Source organism: Anomaloglossus baeobatrachus, chromosome 6 (genome assembly GCF_048569485.1).
Source record: "Anomaloglossus baeobatrachus isolate aAnoBae1 chromosome 6, aAnoBae1.hap1, whole genome shotgun sequence".
NCBI classification, from domain to species: Eukaryota; Metazoa; Chordata; class Amphibia; order Anura; family Aromobatidae; genus Anomaloglossus; species Anomaloglossus baeobatrachus.
In genome coordinates, this window is record NC_134358.1 from 488,702,754 (window position 1) to 488,722,470 (window position 19,717).

General features: G+C 41.8%; 1 protein-coding gene across 1 annotated transcript in view; it reads right to left on the reverse strand.

The window, feature by feature from the left end:
- RAPGEF5 (Rap guanine nucleotide exchange factor 5) overlaps positions 1-19,717 on the reverse strand; it is a 421,998-nt gene that overhangs the window by 117,003 nt on the left and 285,278 nt on the right. The window contains exon 9 of the mRNA XM_075315391.1: positions 11,236-11,358. Within this exon, the coding sequence (XP_075171506.1) occupies positions 11,236-11,358 (123 nt within the window). The remainder of the gene's footprint in view (positions 1-11,235; positions 11,359-19,717) is intronic.

The window sequence follows — 19,717 nt, forward strand, 5'->3', positions numbered from 1 at the left end:
GAAAATGACCAACACTACACCGATCATACGATACCGACGCTTTTGCGCTCGGTAATTGTAGTTAAAACGATTTACACACTACGAGGTCGAGAGCGATGCCGGAAGTGCGTCACTTTCGATTTGACCCCACCGACATCGCACCTGCGATGTCGTAGTGTGCAAAGGGCCCCTTAGAACCGAGCCTAAACAGACCAGCTATTTAGTGGAACTTTCCAAAGTTCCAAACCTGACAATTAAGTTTACTATTTTGTATGATGACGATCATCATGTTTACAAGGGCAATGACCAGGAAGCACGTTCCTGTGAAGGCTTGTCCTACTGATTATCAGCCATGTAAAAGGGCATCTGTGGATCAACGTGCAGATATGGGAAGATGAAGCAATAGGAACCAATGAATTCCTAATGGATAGGAAAACCTTACACTTACTTTTTTTGTTCCCCATTTAATTTCCTTTATCACAACCCTCTATGCCTTGCACGATGCATAATGGCAATTGACTGACTATAGCTATGAGTCTTGTTTAATTAATAATATCTGGACTGAGCCGCCTTGAGGAAAACCATCATTTTTTTCTTTAAGAGCATGCAAAATGTGACAATTACATTCACTCCAGAGTTCGCATGATAAGTTATGCCTCAAATCTGGGAAAAAAAGAACATTTTCTGTAGTGGTGCAGATAAGCCCTGTTGGATGGAAATGTGATTTATTTCACTTATCTAACCGGCTGTTGACATTGACCCCGAATATAGCAACATGGTAATCATATTCTTATCACTAGCAATTATAAAGCTAACAGCCTGTACTGCTCCTTAAAAAAGAAAAATATGATGAGAAGACATCACATATCTTTGACATATAAAATACAAACACATTCTAAATTATTATATGCATATCTATACTAGTTAAAAATGGCAATTATCAGATTAAAGATTATGCAAAAGTCATAGTCTAGAGTCAACTGTGTTGTTTGGCCAGAAAGAGCCTTTGAACACAGCGCCAAACAATCAATCATAGTAAATAAGATGCAGGAGGAAATTAAATGTTCATTTCCTTAAAGGAGTTATTCCCATCTCCAACATCCTATCCCAATATGTAGTAGGTGCAATAATAATAATTTTAGCAAATACCTCCAATTAGAAATGTAGTATAGATCTTCTGATTCACTACATCTCACAACCTGCCTGCTTGATCCACTCCCATCCCACCTCATCCCCAATCTCACCACAGTCTTCCACCCAACCCTAACCCATCTCTTCAACCTATCACTAACAACTGGTGTATTCCCTTCATGCTTTAAACATGCCTCCATCACACCCATCCTCAAAAAGCCCTCCCTTGACCCTTCCTCTGTGTCAAACTATAGCCCCATATCACTTCTCCCCTATGCCTCAAAACTACTGGAACAGCATGTCCATCTTCAACTGTCCTCACACCTCTCTTCCTGCTCTCTCTTTGACTGGTTACAATCTGGCTTCCGACCCCATCATTCCACTGAAACCGCCCTGACCAAAGTCACTAACGACCTACTCACCGCAGCAAAAGCCAAGCGACACTACTCTGTCCTCCTCCTCCTGGACCTGTCCTCTGCCTTTGACACAGTTGATCACTCCCTTCTACTACAAATTCTCTCCTCTCTGGGCATCACAGACTTGGCTCTATCTTGGATCTCCTCATACTTAACCAACCAAACTTTCAACGTCTCCCACTCTCACACCACTTGCTCATCTCGCCTCCTATCAGTGCGAATCCCCCAAGGTTCAGTTCTTGGACCCCTGCTGTTCTCCATTTAGACCTTCGGCCTGGGACAGCTCATAGAGTCCCACGGCTTCAGTATCATCTCTACGCTGATGATACGTAGATCTACCTCTCTGGACCTGACATCACTTCCCTAGTAACCAGAATCCCACAATGTCTGTCTGCTATTTCATCCTTTTTCTCTGCTCGATTCCTAAAACTGAACATGGACAAAACTTCATTGTCTTTCTTCCTCCTCACTCAACCCCCCACCTGACATATCCATCAATGTCAATGGCTGCTCACTTTCCCCAGTGCCACGTGCTTGCTGCCTGGGAGTAATCCTAGACTCTGATCTCTCTTTCAAGCCACACATCCAAGCCCTCTTCACCTCCTGTCGCCTCCAAGTCAAAAATATTTCCCGAATCCGTATATTCCTTTTCCAAGAAGCTGCAAAAACCCTAGTACATGCCCTTATTATCTCCCGCCTGGATTATTGCAACTTCCTGCTCTGTGGCCTCCCTTCTAACAGTCTCGCACCCCTACAATTTATTCTAAAGTATGCTGCCCGGCTAATCCACCTGTCCCCCCCCGCTACTTCCCGACCTCTCCTCTCTGCCAATCCCTTCACTGGCTTCCCATTGCCCAATGACTCCAGTTCAAAACACTAACCATGACATACAAAGCCATCCACAACCTGTCTCCTCCCTACATCTGTGACCTTGTCTCCCGGTACTTACCTGCACGTAACCTTCGATCCTCACAAGATCTCCTTCTCTACTCCCCTCTCATCTCCTCTTCCCACCATCGTATCCAAGATTTCTTCCGTGCCTCCCCCATACTCTGGAATGCTCTGCCACAACACATCAGACTCTTGCCTACCTTGACAAGCTTCAAAAGGAACCTGAAGACCCACCTCTCCGACAAGCCTACAACCTGCCGTAATCCTCAGTCTGATATAGAGCGGCACAACCAGTTCTACCCTCACCTATCCCTTGTAGACTGTGAGCCCTCGTGGGCAGGGACATCTATCTTCCTGTACCAGTCTGTGCCTTGTATTGTTTATGATTATTGTACTTGTCCCTATTATGTATACCCCTTTCACATGTAAAGCGCCATGGAATTGATGGCGCTATAATAATAAATAATAATAATATTATATCACTTACCTTATGTGCAGGGCATTACAGTAACCTAGGTATCCAAGGTTACGGGCACACATATAGGGACAGTTAGATACTATTGGCTGCAATCATGGATACCTAAGTTACTGCCATGCCCTGCACATGAGGTAAGTGACATAGCTAACTCATCAGGAAAACTAGACTACATTTATAACTGAAGATATTTGCTAATTTTATTATTACACCTAGTATACATTGAGATAGGTTCTTGGAGATGGAAATAGCCCTTTTAGGCTGGGTTTAGTATTTGGTGAATTTTTAACCTCCATATTTATAAGCCAAAATCAGCAGTGGAACAATCAGAGGAAAAGTAGAATAGAAACACAAGCACCAATTCTGTATTTATTTGGATCAAAACTTCTGATGTAAAATACTGATCAAAGACTTAACGTGTGAACATGGCCTAACTCTGTACAAAATTTTTTCAGTATCCCCCAAAATTGCTTAATTGCAACATACAATAATGTCAAATTCTGGCTCCTACAGGATGCAGATCCTTCCAAGTTCCAAAAGAGGAGTTTGCCCCACCTAGTGATGTGTTATTACAAAGTATTGAACAGTAACATCCGTATCAAAACCTGTATGACCCTCAAATATTAATATACCCTGATTTTTTTCATTCCAACAGCAGTAATGGAGGCCGCTCCAGAGGCTGCACTACTACCATGTAGGGTTTCCTGCCTTTGTGCCAGAATAAAATGGTTGCATTAAGCAAGGCAAAGTAGAAAATAATGGTTGGCAACATCCCAGGGTCAATTGTCATGATATTAAAGGGAACCAACCATCAGGATTTTCATATATAAAGTAAAGTCAGTGCTACACTGGCTCTAGCATGAACAATGTAAGCATAGCTTTTGTTCTGAGATTGGATGTGTTATTTGAGAAATATGTGCAAGTAAAGTTCCAGCAATGTACTGCTATTTGATTGACAGGTGCAACAGGAAGTGAATATGTGGGTCATTTTTTTTTCTATTTCTTCCCCTATAACGTGATAGAAATTACTCATACCTGGAAACAGCCCATACAGTTCAGCATCTACCAAGGCCAGGCAAGCAGACAGGGGCAGGAATAGATAGCAAAACTCTACCCACATATTCCCTTCCTGTTGCACCTGCCAATCAAATAGCAGTGCATTGCTGCAACTTTACTTGTACATATTTCTGAAATAAGACATCCAATCTCTGAACAAAAGCTATGCTTACATTCACCATCCTAGCACCAGTATAGCACTGGCTTTACTTTATATATGAAAATCCAGATGGTTGGTTCCCTTTAAAGCAGTTTCTACAAAACTTGTCCATAGATACTCAGAGAGCGTTATCCAACTGTACACCAAGAGGGACAACTACCCCAAATGTAAGCGTACGTCTGGTTCTTTTATAACTTACAATGTCCACATATCCAAGATTATTAGTGACAAGTAACGAGATTATTAAATCATATGATGGGAGTCAAAATCTCTCTGACTCCTTAAAGGGAACTGGTCACCATGAGAATGCAATCCAGTCTGCAGGCTCCATGTAATAGAGCAGGAAGAGCTGAGTAGACTGAAACATAGTTTTGTGAGAAAAGATTCAGTATAACCTGGGTTTTAATCATTTAACCTTCTGCTCCTTCTGGTATTTTGGGTCCAGTGGATGGTCAGATCAGTGACTGAGAGCTGTGTATGTGGTAGAGAGTGTGCTGGCTATCACCTGTATTGCTAAGGACAAAAAGGATCAAACTAACCAGATTTGCTTTTATGAAAAATAAATGAAAACAAGCCTTAACAGAGGGGCAGTTATCGATAGTATTTTGGACTTTGCAAACACATTTGACACTGACCTACATAAAGACCAAAAAATGGCTCAAGGACCAGAACCAGAGAATTCTAGTGCATGACTGGTACAGTAAATGGTCCTCAGTTATAAGTAGTGTACCCCAAGTATCATTATTGGGTCCACTGTTTTTCAATTTGGTGGCACATTCAGTGTTTTTTTTCCTCTGTTAAGTAGCTCCATCGGGGCTTATGTCTAATGCCGGCGTCACACAGTACGATATATCATGCGATATGTCGGCGGGGTCACGGAATTCGTGACGCACATCCAGCATCGTTAGAGATGTCGTACCGTGTGACACCTTCGAACAACTGTGAAGGAGCCACGTCGTTCATTTTCAAAATGTCGGTCCTCCTTCTTTGTTCAGGTTGTTCATCGTTCCCGAGGCAGCACACATCGCTCCGTGTGACACCCCGGGAATGACGAACACAGCTTCCCTGCGGCCGCCGGCAATGCGAAAGGAAAGAGATGGGCGGGATGTTACGTCCCACTCATCTCCGCCCCTCCGCTTCTATTGGCCGGCAGCTGTGTGACGTCGCTGTGATGCCGAAGTCCCTCCCCCTTCAGGAAGTGGATGTTCGCCGCCCACAGCGAGGTCGTCCGGGAGGTAAGTACGTGTGATGGGGGTAAACGACTTTTTGCGCCACGGGCAACAAATTGCCCGTGACGCACAAACGACGGGGGCGGGTGCGATCGCACTATAGATAGTCTCATGTGACGCCGGCATAAGCCCCCTCAAAGAACGGGATTCGGACCTATAAGCAAACGGGGCCATTAACTATGATTATGCAGAAAGCGTCACCATGTGGAGATGGAAAGTATGATGTACACAGCAGAAAATGATGCACAACAGAGCACATGGTGACTTCGTCTGCATCATCATAGTCAACGGCGCCATTGGTGCATATGCCAATCCGTTCTGCGGGGAGGATTTGGAAGTAAGCTTTGACAAGGCCACTGAATTGAGGAAAAGACGCAATGTCAAATGGGCCTTACTTATTTAGAATACAGAAGATTGGGATTACTAGTATGGTTTCTAATTTTGTAGGTTGACACCAAGTTATGTAGTAATTAGTGAAGTCTATTAGAGATGTTCAAAAATTACCAAGTGACGTGTTTGGGCATCCACTTGACAGATAAGGTCCAATGTGGATAAATGTAAAGTTATGCATCTGGGTACTAATAATCTGCAGGTATCAGATAGATTATAGAATTTTCATGGGCGAATCTCAGTAGTAGTCAAAGTAAATCTAAAACAAATGAAAATTGTAGCAATGCACATACACAGTCAGTGGACATTTCCCATACATTTTATAAGGAACAGCCAATACGACAGTAACATATTGTGTATCGTAAAGTCCATAAGAAAGTTGTTAAACATCCCAAAATAGAGCCCGATCTCTGCGAGACTGTCCTGGAGTAATGATTTATCACTGATTTGCAAAGCAGCAAGAAGTAGAAGAATGATACATTTCACTAAATGCGACATGTGAACACAAAGCTGTATTTGTTGGGTAAAATATCAAACTGTCAAACAAACCAAGCCACCCTCCATAACACAAAATCACAGAGCAAACCCATAGCAATGCTCACAATGGCACATTTACATCAATGTATGTATGATTAATGCTTCAGATATGTTCCTATAAACAGTCATTCAGCAGAAAAATCATGGCAGACGAAATGCTGAATGCTTCTCTGTAGACAAAGAAAATCAAGTAAAGGCTTCCCATCACTGATGTCTGGGCTGCAGCGGGTATGTGCCAGAGCGTCGTCTCTGCCTGAAATAATGAATGAGAAGTATGGAGTTGGGCATCTATCACAGCACGGCCAAAGCTGTTATCTCACCAAAACACAGCTGAATTATGTACTCGAGCTGGGATAAGAGAAGTACACAGCAACGACCAGAAGACATTATCCATCCACACATATTTCCATGGCCGGTGTTATATATTGTAAGCCCGGGCAGGAGTCTTGCAGATGCTGAATAATTCGAGAAAGTAGATAAAGTCACTGGACACAGAGATTGGAGAGCAAAGTATGAGAGAAAACATTGTGTGTTCACTCCACGTATACAAGGATCAGCCCTTCCAAGGCCACATTACTGATATAAGAGAAAGAGGATGCTACAAGGGGAGAATATATTGTCTCTAAATGAAAACTACATTTCATAAATCCCAGCAATCCCTCCCTTACGTTTGTGCTCTACTTTGCTCCTACTTTATCTCATATGGCAATTAACGCTGAGAAATAATAATAAGAAATATACGGTAAGCTATGTGTCCTAGGAGCCATTTACACCCCCGTCCTCCTCCTCGAAATCATGTGCCTTGCTATGAGGACTCCCTTCCACTAGTGTATAAAACAGACAAGTGCAATGCGAAAAAAAACCCAAAACAAAACGCATTGCATTCGGACCAATGTTTTTCAATGAGGCAGAGCAGATATGGGCGTTTTTCCTCAGCCGTAATGGGCCTGAGGAAAAAAAAATTTCAGCATGCTGCGTATGGTTGTGTATCAGATGAGACTCGCCAATGCAAGTCTATAGGTGCAAGAGAAAAAAAAACGGAAGGCGTACGGACTATCCATGTGTGTCCATTTTTTTCAGATACATTACCAAGCTGTAGCATTAGACACTGTAAATGGTCCAATAAGAATAATAGTTGCTGATAAATAAAAAAGCATGTCATACAGATGGCATACAGATTGTAGGCAAGAAAAAACAATCGCACACCCGCATAGCACTTGCATGACATATTGAATATCAAACGGATTTCACTCGTCCCACTTTTTTGGATGAGAATTGGAGCAATTTTTTAATCGAAGATGTGAGTGATTCCTTAAGACAAAGGATTGATGTAGATGCCTCCCCTCTGATCTGTAGCAGGGTAGAACGATTGTTATATTATAGCCCAAAGACTAAACCCCACCTCTCTGCCATTCACCAGATGAAATGGAATAGATCACCAGGAAATTAGAATACCCTGCGGATTGACAAACAGTGCGGGCACGTTTCTCTGTTGTTTACCTTTATCATTTACTGTTGGAGTTCATAGATGTTGTCCACTTTAGAGAATTTTTTGTTGTTAGGAGACCCCCTGAAACTAGACATATCTGGAAATCCCACTGCTTGGAGTACCACTAATTAGTAATGATGAAAGAGCACTACCATGCTCGGGTGCTCGGTACTCATTAATAGCAGTTGGATGCCCGGATGCGCGCAACTCCAGGAACAGAGTATAAAGGAAGTCAAAGGGGAACGCTAGCATTTTTCTGGAAGATTTCCCGGAAAAATGCTAAAGTCCCCTATTGACTTCCATTATATTCAAGTACTCAAGTTGGGGCCATCCAAGCATTCAACTGCTCTTAACGAGTACCGAGCACGGTAGTGCGCGCTCATCCCTACTACTACTCATCACTACTCATCACATACTACAGCAGGATAACAGTGTCAACAAGCACTTGGTGTCCCGGTAGCCCCTCTCCAGGAAAAAAATTATCTAGGGTATCTAGGTATTGCACTAAAGTGGGACATGATCTTAGTAACCTCTCTCCCCTCTTGTTAAAGTGAACCTGTCAGGTCCAATATGCACCAGAACCACGAGCAGTTTTGGGTGCATATTGCTAATCACTGCATAACTGTCCCTGTATACACTAGTATAGATAAAGAGATCTATAGAAATCTTTAGAGTTCTTTAGATCTTACAAGTTATGCTAATGATGATTAGCATGAGCAAGGAGATTAGTCCCCTGGGCGTTAGTTCCTATGGCTAGTCGCCACCATTAGCATGTTAGTACACCCCTGTGGGCATGCTAACATGCTAATGAATGTGCAGCGTCAGAGGATGATCTCACTCACCTCTCTGCTACCATCTACGCCCGACGCTGGGATTTCGGCTCAGTGCGCATGATCTCAGAGTTTCGGTCATGCGCACTATGAAGCTAGGTGTACGCGTCATGGCTTCAAACTTATGTAGTGCGCATGACCGGAAGTCCGGGGTCATGCGCACTGAGCTGAAGTCCATAAGTTAGACACGATGGCAGCGGAGCGGTGAGTGAGATCATCCTATGACGCTGCACATTCATTAACATGTTAGCACGCCCACAGGGGCATACTAACATGCTAATTGAGCCGACTAGTCAGGGGAACTAACGCCCAGGGGACTAGTCCCCTCACTCCTTAGCATACAATATAAGATCTTTAGAAATACTTTTTCTAAAGATCCCTTTATCTATGCTAGTGTATACAGGGACGGTTAGGCAGGGATTAGCAATATGTACCCAGAACTGCTCATGGTTCTTGGTGCATATTTCACCTGACAGGTTCCCTATAATTGATGGAATACTCAAATGAGAGATTCCTTACCACTAACCAAAAGAGGAGGTTTCTAAACCAGATAATAACCCCTTTTAAAATTGCCAGACAGTCCTCAAATGTTTGTGTGTACCCTGACCTGTCAAGTCTTAGATATTCCTACCATTTGCTTTTGTTCCCTTTTAGTTTATAAGCAGAGCTGATGTGCAGGGTAATGGGGGACTTATGGGAGCAATAGCTGTGAGAGGTGTGAAGTTTATGGCTAACTAAACACTTGATTATACAGAGTGAGGAATGGTTGCCAGATTTATATCCTCCATGTGCTTTCACACACTTTGACATTCACATCATTTGTTTACTGGACCATTCGAAAAGAGGCCAAACATATAGAAAAGACCTTTAATAATTAGTGTGTTGCTTTTACTTACCTGTTTCATAAAGATAAATCATCCTGTGTACCACAGCTTTACAATACAGTAGATCAACATTGACAAGTGATAAACAACCAATTACACATTAATTCCTCTATTCACAATCGTGTACCATCCGGTCACTTGTGTGACTTTGACTGTGGAAGTATTAGAAATACTGTTTTGTTTACAGCTGCCTACAGTAAGGTAGCCACATGCGGTCGCCAACATCGGCTCGGTGATCGCTGCTTTAAAGAGGGCCTGTCACCAGATCAAAAGTGGACAGTTTGTGCCCTTTTTTCCCTTGAGTGTTCCATGTTCGGTTCTTTTTAATCCCACATATGGATCCAGAGATATGGGCCTTTTTGTTTAGTGCAAATTTTTATTGTTTTTAACAATAAGTGACTCACAAAGTAATACTGCAGGGCAGCCTAAGGCTATGTGCGCACAGTGCGTTTTTCGCGGCGTTTTTGCGCGTTTTTCGGGTGCGTTTTTGGCCTCAAAACTGCATGACTTTGCTTCCCCAGCAAAGTCTATGAGTTTTCATTTTTGCTGTTCGCACACAACTGTTTTTTTAAGCTGCGTTTTTGAGCTTGAAAAAAAAAATGGACATGTCAATTCTTTCCTGCGTTTTTCTGCGTTTTCCGCCCATGCAATGCATTGGAAAAACGCAGCAAAACGCAGAGATAAAAAACGCAGCAAAACGCAGCCAAAAACGCACCAAATTGTGGTAAAAACGCATGCGTTTTTTTATGCGTTTTTTCGACGCAGGTGCGTTTTTAGCGGCCAAAAACGCACAAAAACGCAGCGTCAAAAAAACGCAGCGTGCGCACATAGCCTAAAAACACATGATTTGTGCAAATAAAACCGTAAATAAAAATAGATAAAAAGACCCATATTTATGAAAATATATGGGGGTTTAAAAGATAAAAAAAGCAAAAACTGCCTAAATCGGCAGAGCAGCATCAATAACCGAAGAGCAAAAACTGGCCACTGTCGACCTGCTGACAGGTCCTCTTTAAAGAATAGAGATCATAGTCCCCCATACCATTACCATACTATGATCGTACTCTACCACTATTGTTATTCTACTACTACAATATAATGACAACCTTAACCTGATGATTTACAGTGGAACAATGTTTGCTTGCACACAATGAATATATTTCCATGAGGCTGGACAAATACATTATTTTTATCCTAACTCATTGCTCACAACATGCCTTAGAGGCTAAACAACTGAATTGCCAATATAGGGCTGCTGAACGAGTTGACACAACAGATGACATTGACATAACTTTGCTACAAATGCAACATCTGTGGAAAATGACTAGAAGCAATTAAAAGAGAAAAAGAAAAAGTAGGAAGAATGAATTATATAACCTCTGCCACATACCAACCACATATACTGCAACCTACATGCTAAGGGACTGCAAAGGATAAAGGACAGACCTATGATCAACGGTGGAATAAAAGGATTTTCAGGACTCCCGCCTCGATACACTGGTAAGCATTTGCAAACTTACTGAACCATATACAAATAACGAGATAAACATTGGTCTAATTTGTCAAGCATGAGTGTAAAAATAAATAATCTTCCTTTACATTTTTGACGGACAGGACATCAATCAGAACACAGCACAACAGTCATAATTATTATGAATATTAAAAATGTGTTCCTTATATTTATTATTTCTATGATCCCATATTCATAGCCACTGATTTCACTCTACAAAAAAGTTTTTTTTTTTATAAAAGAAGTAATAAAACTTACCTGTTGTTCCCTCCTGTCAGGTGTCTTGGCTGCGGATGGCAAGAATTGATCCCTGGTTAACTTCTGTACAAAATCAATGCGCCTGAATTCTTCTCGTCCATTCAGTTTGCACATAACTCCGGCCTTGAGGGTTGGAGAAAAAGCAAATAAATACTTAAATCCACAGTCGAACGACATGGCAATGGTGGCAAGTTCACTTAGGACTCATAATATATCATGCAACAGTTTAGAAGACTACGAAGAACAGGGCACAAGCTCAATGAGTGAGTGTGCCAGAACAATGCTGTATGAAATTATCCCAAATCACAATCCACTATGTGTGTGACTGATTTGCTGACTTTTTGTTTGTTCCTCTCCACCTATTTCCTGTTACATAGGAGAATTGTAACAAGAGGTTAAGAAACCCATGGGAAAGCTGGTCAGGAACAAATGTGACATTGGATGAAGAGAAGAAGCTCGTCATTCCTAAAAATAACATTGTAGCACCTCCTTTTCATCTGCCTGAGTCCTTGGCCCTGACCACTAAATAACTTTTCACATCTAGTGACTGGCGGGAACTGCTACATGGACAGTGCTTGATTCATTCAGAATATTTATGCATCTATAAAGGTTTACAGTGAGCTTAAAATTTAGAAGATGTGTAGTATGGCAGCATGAATTATAATCAATATATAACCTAAAAAACAGCAGGAACAGATCCCCGAGCTACAGTGCCTTGCGAAAGTATTTGGCCCCTTTGAATTGTTCAACCTTTTCCCACATTTCAGGCCTCAAACATGAAGATAAAAATTTTAATGTTATGGTGAAGAATCAACAACAAGTGGGACACAATTGTGAAGTTGAGCGATATTTATTGCTTTTTTTAAACTTTTTTAAAAAATAAATAACTGAAAATTGTAAAATGTGGAATATACTCACTGTAAGGATTCTGCTCCCTTCCTTTCTAAATTCCGGCAATTCCGGCAGTTGTCACGTGAGCACTCATATGTTATTGGCATAAATGCAATCGGTTGGCACATGAATGGTTGGATTTGAGAAAAAAAAAAATAGAGCAAACTCAAGAATATAAGTGAACTAGAGTCCACTGCCCATGAGGAATAGACTACAATTCCTTAAAAATGCTGTCAGAGGTTGGAGTCTGACTATGCATCATGTTTACAGCAGGTGATAATAGCCAAATGTGCTCTATTAAGTACTCAAGAAGTTTGTCATGAAGGGGGTGAATAATTCTGAGGCTGTAGTTATTGAAAGTGGCATTATGTGTTCAATTACAGAAACGTGTTAGAATAGTGGTTTTGAAATCATTTACATTTTTGTTGTTTCATTGAGTTATTGCAAACAGAAGGAAGTTTGCAAATTTTTCAATGGGGGAGTGACGTGTGAATAATATATTTTATAAAATGTACTTTTTTTTTATTGGATTTTGTTTTTTACCAATGTAAAACTGCTCACAGGATTCTCTAGGGGCATGCCTTAAGACTGCTCTGTAATTATTACTCCGAGCAAACGCCCTCTTGGTCAACACCATAAAAGAAGCCCCGAACAAAAAGGTTCACATTTGTAGAACCGTATGGTGGATTAAAAACAACAACAACAGCAACCAAACCTGTATACTCAGGGGATCAATGGAAATAAAATTAAAGCACAAATTGGTCACTTTTGATCTGGTGTCAAGTCCTCTTTAAAACGAGTCATGTCATCAAGACAAGCCCTCTTTCATATGTATTATTATGGAACATGGATGTCATAAATGGGAATACCCTAGTTAGAATCCGCCCAATAGCAATGGAAGAGAGCAAACAGCTCTTGCAGTTCCAGATGGTGTGTATGTAGGAGGTGGTCGCACCCCCCACCCCCTACTGTTTGTCGATTTGTCATTTGTCTGTATTTTAGGTACAGCATAAGCTGCTAAATGTATATGGTAAAATGACACTAATGGTAGTAAAGTGTGAGTCCCCGAGGTGGCAGAGCTGGGGACTATGTAATGGCCAGCGCCACCTAGAGGCTAGGTAGGAGCAACAGTAAGATAGAAGAGGAGTGACAGATGGTCAATGGGTTGGTTAGAGAGACAGACCCCGTGAGAGGGAGTTCTGCAGAAGGGTTTGAGGAGTAAAGAAGTGGCATGGTGTCAGGAGCAAGTCGGGGACCCTGAGGTACCTCTTAAAGGTCTGGAGCCTATGGCTCACCTCAGTGGTCTCAGGGAAGTTGCACGACTAGACTGCTATCGGGGCCCAGAATTGGACAGCTGTGAGAAGAAGCGTCGGGGAACGGAGACACAGGTGCCCAGCAGCTTGCGGACTAGCTCTAAGATAGCGGAGATAGGTCAAGTAAGAGTACCCCAAAGGAACAGTAACCGTAGAACCATGATGAGTGAGGCTATGTCTGTTATAGTGTAGAAAAAATAAACTGTTCAAGTTTTGGTATGCCAGGAGTACTCTGATGCTTGTCTACTGCAGGGACCGGCTGCGGGGTGATGGACACCAACCAAAAGAAATAGTAAGTGTTGCATACCCTACCCGAAGACACACACACACACACACACACACACACTCTGATTGTCTCTGGCGAAGGAGTGCGGAGCCCCCATGGCCCGGCACTCGTACCATTCTTCATATATGATATGGGTGGCCAGTGCTCCCCTTGGGACAACAACTGCTCACTCGTAGTTTCTAAAGCCTCTGACTACCAGCTAATTAACAGATAAAATGCCAATTTCAAAAGGGGTTGTCTTTATAAGTAAACGTTCTAACAGATACATTTACAGTGAAAGCCACAAATTGCATTTTTATTTAGATAACATCTCTTGCATATTGTTACAACAACCAGAAAAAAAAATTGTTATTCATGTGATATGTTTGGAAAGAAACATAGTATGGAAAATGCACTGCTGCTTTTAGAAGGTATAAATATAATGGTGGACAGAAGAAAAACGGGTATATGCCGCGCTTAAAAACCACTGAGTTGGAAGTAATATAATATTTCTCTTTTATTTACAGCATTCCTACGCGTTTCAGAGACAACAGACCGTCTCCTTCTTCAGGGAAAAAAGAAAATGATTAAAAACAGAAAAAAGAGAAATATTATATTACTTCCAACTCAGTGGTTTTTAAGCGCGGCATATACCCGTTTTTCTTCTGTCCACCATTATATTTATATCGTGCCTACGGGGCCGCTGCTTGAACCACGCGGACACTCACATGCCTTTGAAGGAGTTGTGACTGGCACAACCCCACCAGGTGAGTGTTACTGTACCTTCTCTAACATCATATGTTATATCGGGTAAGACCCTATTGCGCCCTTTTGTCTCCCCATTTTAGTTCATCTGCCAGCTTTTAGAAGGTAGACCCATGGTAATTAGGCTAGCGAGGGTAAATGTATTTTAAGGAGAGGATTATAGGACACCGATAGAAAGTTCCGGTGTATAAGATATCTCAATTAATAAAAAGTGAAACAATTTGTGTAACATTACTGGACCCATGACTAGAGAATTTTACTACTTCAGTGACGAGTAAAAGGGTAACAATGTTTTGAACTTTTGACTTTCAGGCTCCATATCTCACCGTGCACTACAGCTTTGAACACAAGACTACCTTAATTTTTATAGACAATCATCTTGGCTATCCCATGCATAAATTTGACTTGCAACTATTTAGCATATAATTAGTTATGCAGATTCTTGTCATGTCACTGCATTGTTAGGCTACTTTCACACTTGCATTGAACGGTATCCGTTGCATTGCGTTGTGTGATGGATGCAACGGATGTGTTGTATATAGTGGCACAACTGATGCTGCAAAACAACGCAATCCGTTTTGGGTTTTTTACAGTTTTACCATCGGCAGACTATTGTGAACGATCAGCTGATCGCTAACAGTAGTCGGCCACCGGGTGATCAGCTGATCGCTAACAGTAGTCGGCCACCGGGTGATCAGCTGCTCACTCACAGTAGCCGGCCACCGGGTGATCAGCTGATCACTCACAGTAGCCGGCCGCCGGATGATCAGCTGATCGTTCGGTTGCCGACAATGTGTGCGGGGGGCAGGAGCGGGGGGTGGAGTGCGAAGTGGGTGGAGCCGAGCGGGACTGGCATGGCTGAGGACGTCAGTGCCGCGGGGACTGCATCGCTGGGGGACAGGTGAGTGAGTGTGAGAGTGTGTGTGTGTGGTGCGCGATTGTGTGTGTATACATATGGAGTGCGGGAGGGGGCGGAGCCAAGCGGGGAAGTGTCGGGCTCCCGGTACACGTAACCAGGGTTCCTTGGTTACCCGATGTGTACCCTGGTTACGGGTGCAGGGAGCCAGAGAGAGCATGCGCGGTGAAATCCAAAGGATTCCACTGCTCAAAAAAAGTTACATGCTGCGTTACTTCCGCCCGACGCAGCGTCAAAATAACGACGCTGCGTCATCCGTCGGATGCAACGCTGACACTTGCGTTACAGTGCGTCATCCATACAAGTCTATGGAGAATAACGTACATTAACGGACTGCGCTATTCTCCATAGTGACGGACTCCGTTGAACGCAAGTGTGAAAGTACCCTTACTGTTTTGGTCCTGGTGGTGGAAAAATATTTTTCCTCCTATATACTACAAATTACAACCTGTTCTCACATTCTATAAAAATAGCAACAAAATGAGGAATAATTATCCTCCAAAAATTAAGTATTACTTACAGCAAAGATAGGCTGCAGTGTGTACATCGCCCAGGCCAAAAACTAATACTCTAACAGGATACAGCTGTTCTCACTTTCCCTAATAGCTCAGTGTGTTATTAGGTTGATTAGGAAGCGAAAGGTCACTGGTTTGAATCAAGGAGCAGCCGTGAAAATTTCTCAAGAAAAGAGAAACAGCATCATCCAGGTCGTCGGTAGCGTCTCTCAGCTACCGGTGAAAATGGCCAAACTGCATCATGTGAGGCCATAACAGTTGGAAGAAAACGAAATGAAGTCCGTCCATCCATTCAACAGTCAAGAGGTGGATGTACAGGCAAAATACTGGAGTCAACAAGTCAGCTCATCACAAGGTCTATCAGTTCTGGTGTGACAAACATAGCAGTGGAGGCAGCTCGTATGCTTCGTAATAGTGAGATCACAGACCTCCATGCAAGCACTGTGTGACACACGTTACACAAGTCTGGAATGGTGGCCCGAAAAAAGGTGAAGAAGACTCAACTTCAATATCATCATAAGAAGTGTTGGCTCGAGTTTGCAGAAAATTACAAAAAGTGGACAGTAGAAGATTGGAAACGGGTGATTTGGAGCGATGAGACAAAAGTTAATAGGGTAGGCTCTAAAAAGTGCAAATTAGTCTGGAAGAAACAACGGAAAAAGGGGCTAACCTATAGAGAAATTGCAGAAACTGTCAAGTCCGGTGTCGGAAGCCTGATGATATGGGTTGTTTCACAGCCAAAGGTGTTGCATACTTGGATTCTTAATTTTGTTGAGTTGTAAAAATACTAACAAATCTGGTGCCATTGATAACCACTGCAAAAATACTCATCACAAAAACATACTGAAACTCAGACTTTTTTTAGTTATCCATTAATGAAGTTGCGTGAGGCCTTGTTTTGTTTTGTTTTTTACATGGAAAAATTTAATCAGCAATTCAAACTTTTTTTATTATCATTATTATTATTTTAAAAACTATGTATATCTCTCCCTCTATATACTGTGTATATATATATATATATATATATATATATATTTTATATATATATATATATTATATATATATATATATATATATATATATTATATATATATATATATATATATATATAATATATATATATATATATATATATATATACAAAAATTTTCTCATCAGAGCTAAATACTCGCATATTACAGTATACAGAGAAATGAATGACCTCCTATGAAATCCAGGGGAACATAAGAATTAGCGCACTGTTGGGATTGATCCACTTAATGAGAGGATGAAGATTTTACAGTTATTGATGTGACTCAAGCATAATACACAAGTCAGCAGATGTCGGCTATAAAGGCCTCTAATTTAATATTAGAGCTTGTGATTCACTCTACCTTTTACTTAGCTTTATGTTTCGTATTGTACAAAAAAGTAGCATGGTGACTAATGGCACTCTGCATGTCCTGGATATTGTATTCAGTTTCTCATCCACCTGTTTCAACATTTTCTTTGTGCTACTTCTCTTTGGTGCCATGTAACCTTGTACCAACATCTAAGCAAGCAAACAAAATACTCATCCCACTCTAAAAAGACACTGGCACGGATAGCTCATGAGCTTGCAGTACAATCTTCCGTCTTTTTGGTTGCTGTAGACACATTGTAACAGAGATAGACATGTTGAATTACAGTACTTGGTTCTACATTCCAAATTTGTGGTGCATGCCTTGCAGATGTAACAAAGCTATCACAATGTATACGCCAAAACTAGACCAGACACATGCACCTGTTTTCCATAAACTTACCGATATCCCATAATATTTTCTAACGCAATTTTGTTTTAGATTTTGTAGGATCAGTTGTAGTGAAGAGCAATATTATCCAAATGCATGACAGACAGAGACTCATTTGCAAACATAAGTCCCATAACAGACTGTATATATTATCACATGCCAAACAGTCACACTGCAACTGTAGAAAACGGCTCCAGAGGAGCTAGAAATGACCTGACCACCTCTCTCTAAACTTCTAGGAGGACAACTTTAAAGCTCCTCTCCATCGTTTTTGTCTTTTTTTTATTTCAGCACTGGAGTGGTCCTTCTACTCTAAATTCAGTGACCCCAATTTTTGTATTCACCCAACAGAATCTGCCCATTTTATCAGAGGCGCTCCGGTCCCACGGTGCCATCTTGAGACCATGACTTCTGACTGGCCGGAAGTCAGGGGTTATGGGCACAAACGCTCAATGCTAGTCTATGAGAGCTAGAATGAGGCCAAAATTAGGTTCTCCTAGACTCGCATTAAAAAGTGACCTTCGGCACGCTCTATGAAATACTGGAACCATTCGACAGGTCACAAACTGCTGGAGACCACCAGGTGCGGTGGCAATAGAAGGTAAGTATAGGAGTAGGATTGGGGAACTTAGATCAGAAGCCCCACTTCAGGGGTAAAACTAAAAGACAAAAAACATTGAAGTGCTGCTTTAAGGGAATAGATCAGCTAAATGTTTTCTGATTGTAGATTTTTTATTGCATTTTTTTTTACATAGTTACAGGCCAACAACTTGCCTGAGATGCTGCCTGTGATATGCATTATAGTAGCCACATGGACTACAGACAACAATAGTTCTGACTTCTTTGTGAGAGTTTTCTAGGCATGCTCTGTAATCTGTGCAGAGGGTAGGAAATGAGTTGTGAAAATTACCTATCGTGACTGGTAGATCCCGCGTTATCTAACTCCAGCTGTATAATAGAGGGTTAACTTTAATTGTAATCTAGTCTGTGATGATAATTAGATGACTGCTGAAAAGTAGTCTCTAATGAACATGAAGTATCAGACTTAAGGACGCTTTACACGCTACGACATCGCTAAAGCGATGTTGTTGGGGTCACGGATTTTGTGACGCATATCCGGGCGGGTCAACGATGTCGTTGCATGTGACACCTATTAGCGATTTTGAATCGTTGCAAAAACGTTCCAAATCGCTAATCGGTGACATGCCCTCCTAATCTCAATTATTGTTGCTGCTGCAGTAACGATGTTGTTCGTCGATCCTGCGGCAGCACACATCGCTACGTGTGACACCGCAGGAACGAGGAACCTCTCCTTACCTGCGTCCCGCCAGCAATTAGGAAGGAAGCAGTTGGGCGGGATGTTCATCCCGCTCATCTCCGCCCCTCCGCTTAGTGACGTCGCTGTGACGCCGAATGAACCGTCCCCTTAGAAAGGAGGCGGTTCGCCGGTCACAGCGACGTCGCTATGCAGGTAAGTACGTGTGACGGGTCCGGGCGATGTTGTGCGCCACGGGCAACGATTTGCCCGTGTCACACAGCCGATGGGGGCGGGTACACTCGCTAGCGATATTGGTACTGATATCGCAGCGTGTAAAGCGGCCTTTAGATAAGGCACAGTGGTTGGGAAAAAAAACTGCAAGATGTCAGGATGCTTTTTTTTAAATCTAGCAATTAATATAGAAAATTAAAAATCGAAAACCAGTTAAATATTTCTCAAGAAAACCAATTTACACAATAGGTCATTTCTTGATGAGAAATTCCCTTTAACCTAGACAGGGCATTTACCAAATTCTAGAGAAAACATAGGAAGCATGGTAATTCAATAAAGCATGAAGATAAAATCTAGTGTCTCAAGGTTAGAGGCTTCAACAACGTATAAAGTACCCGCCCATGTACTTTTAGTGTAATATACAGCAATAATAACAGAGAGCTTTCCTGGTAATTTTAAAATGTTCTTTTATGGAAGGTCAATGTGTACTTGTAGCAAAGGAGCACAACAGTTTACAGCACTAAAAATAAGATGTTATTTTAGACAGTCTGCAAGAGTA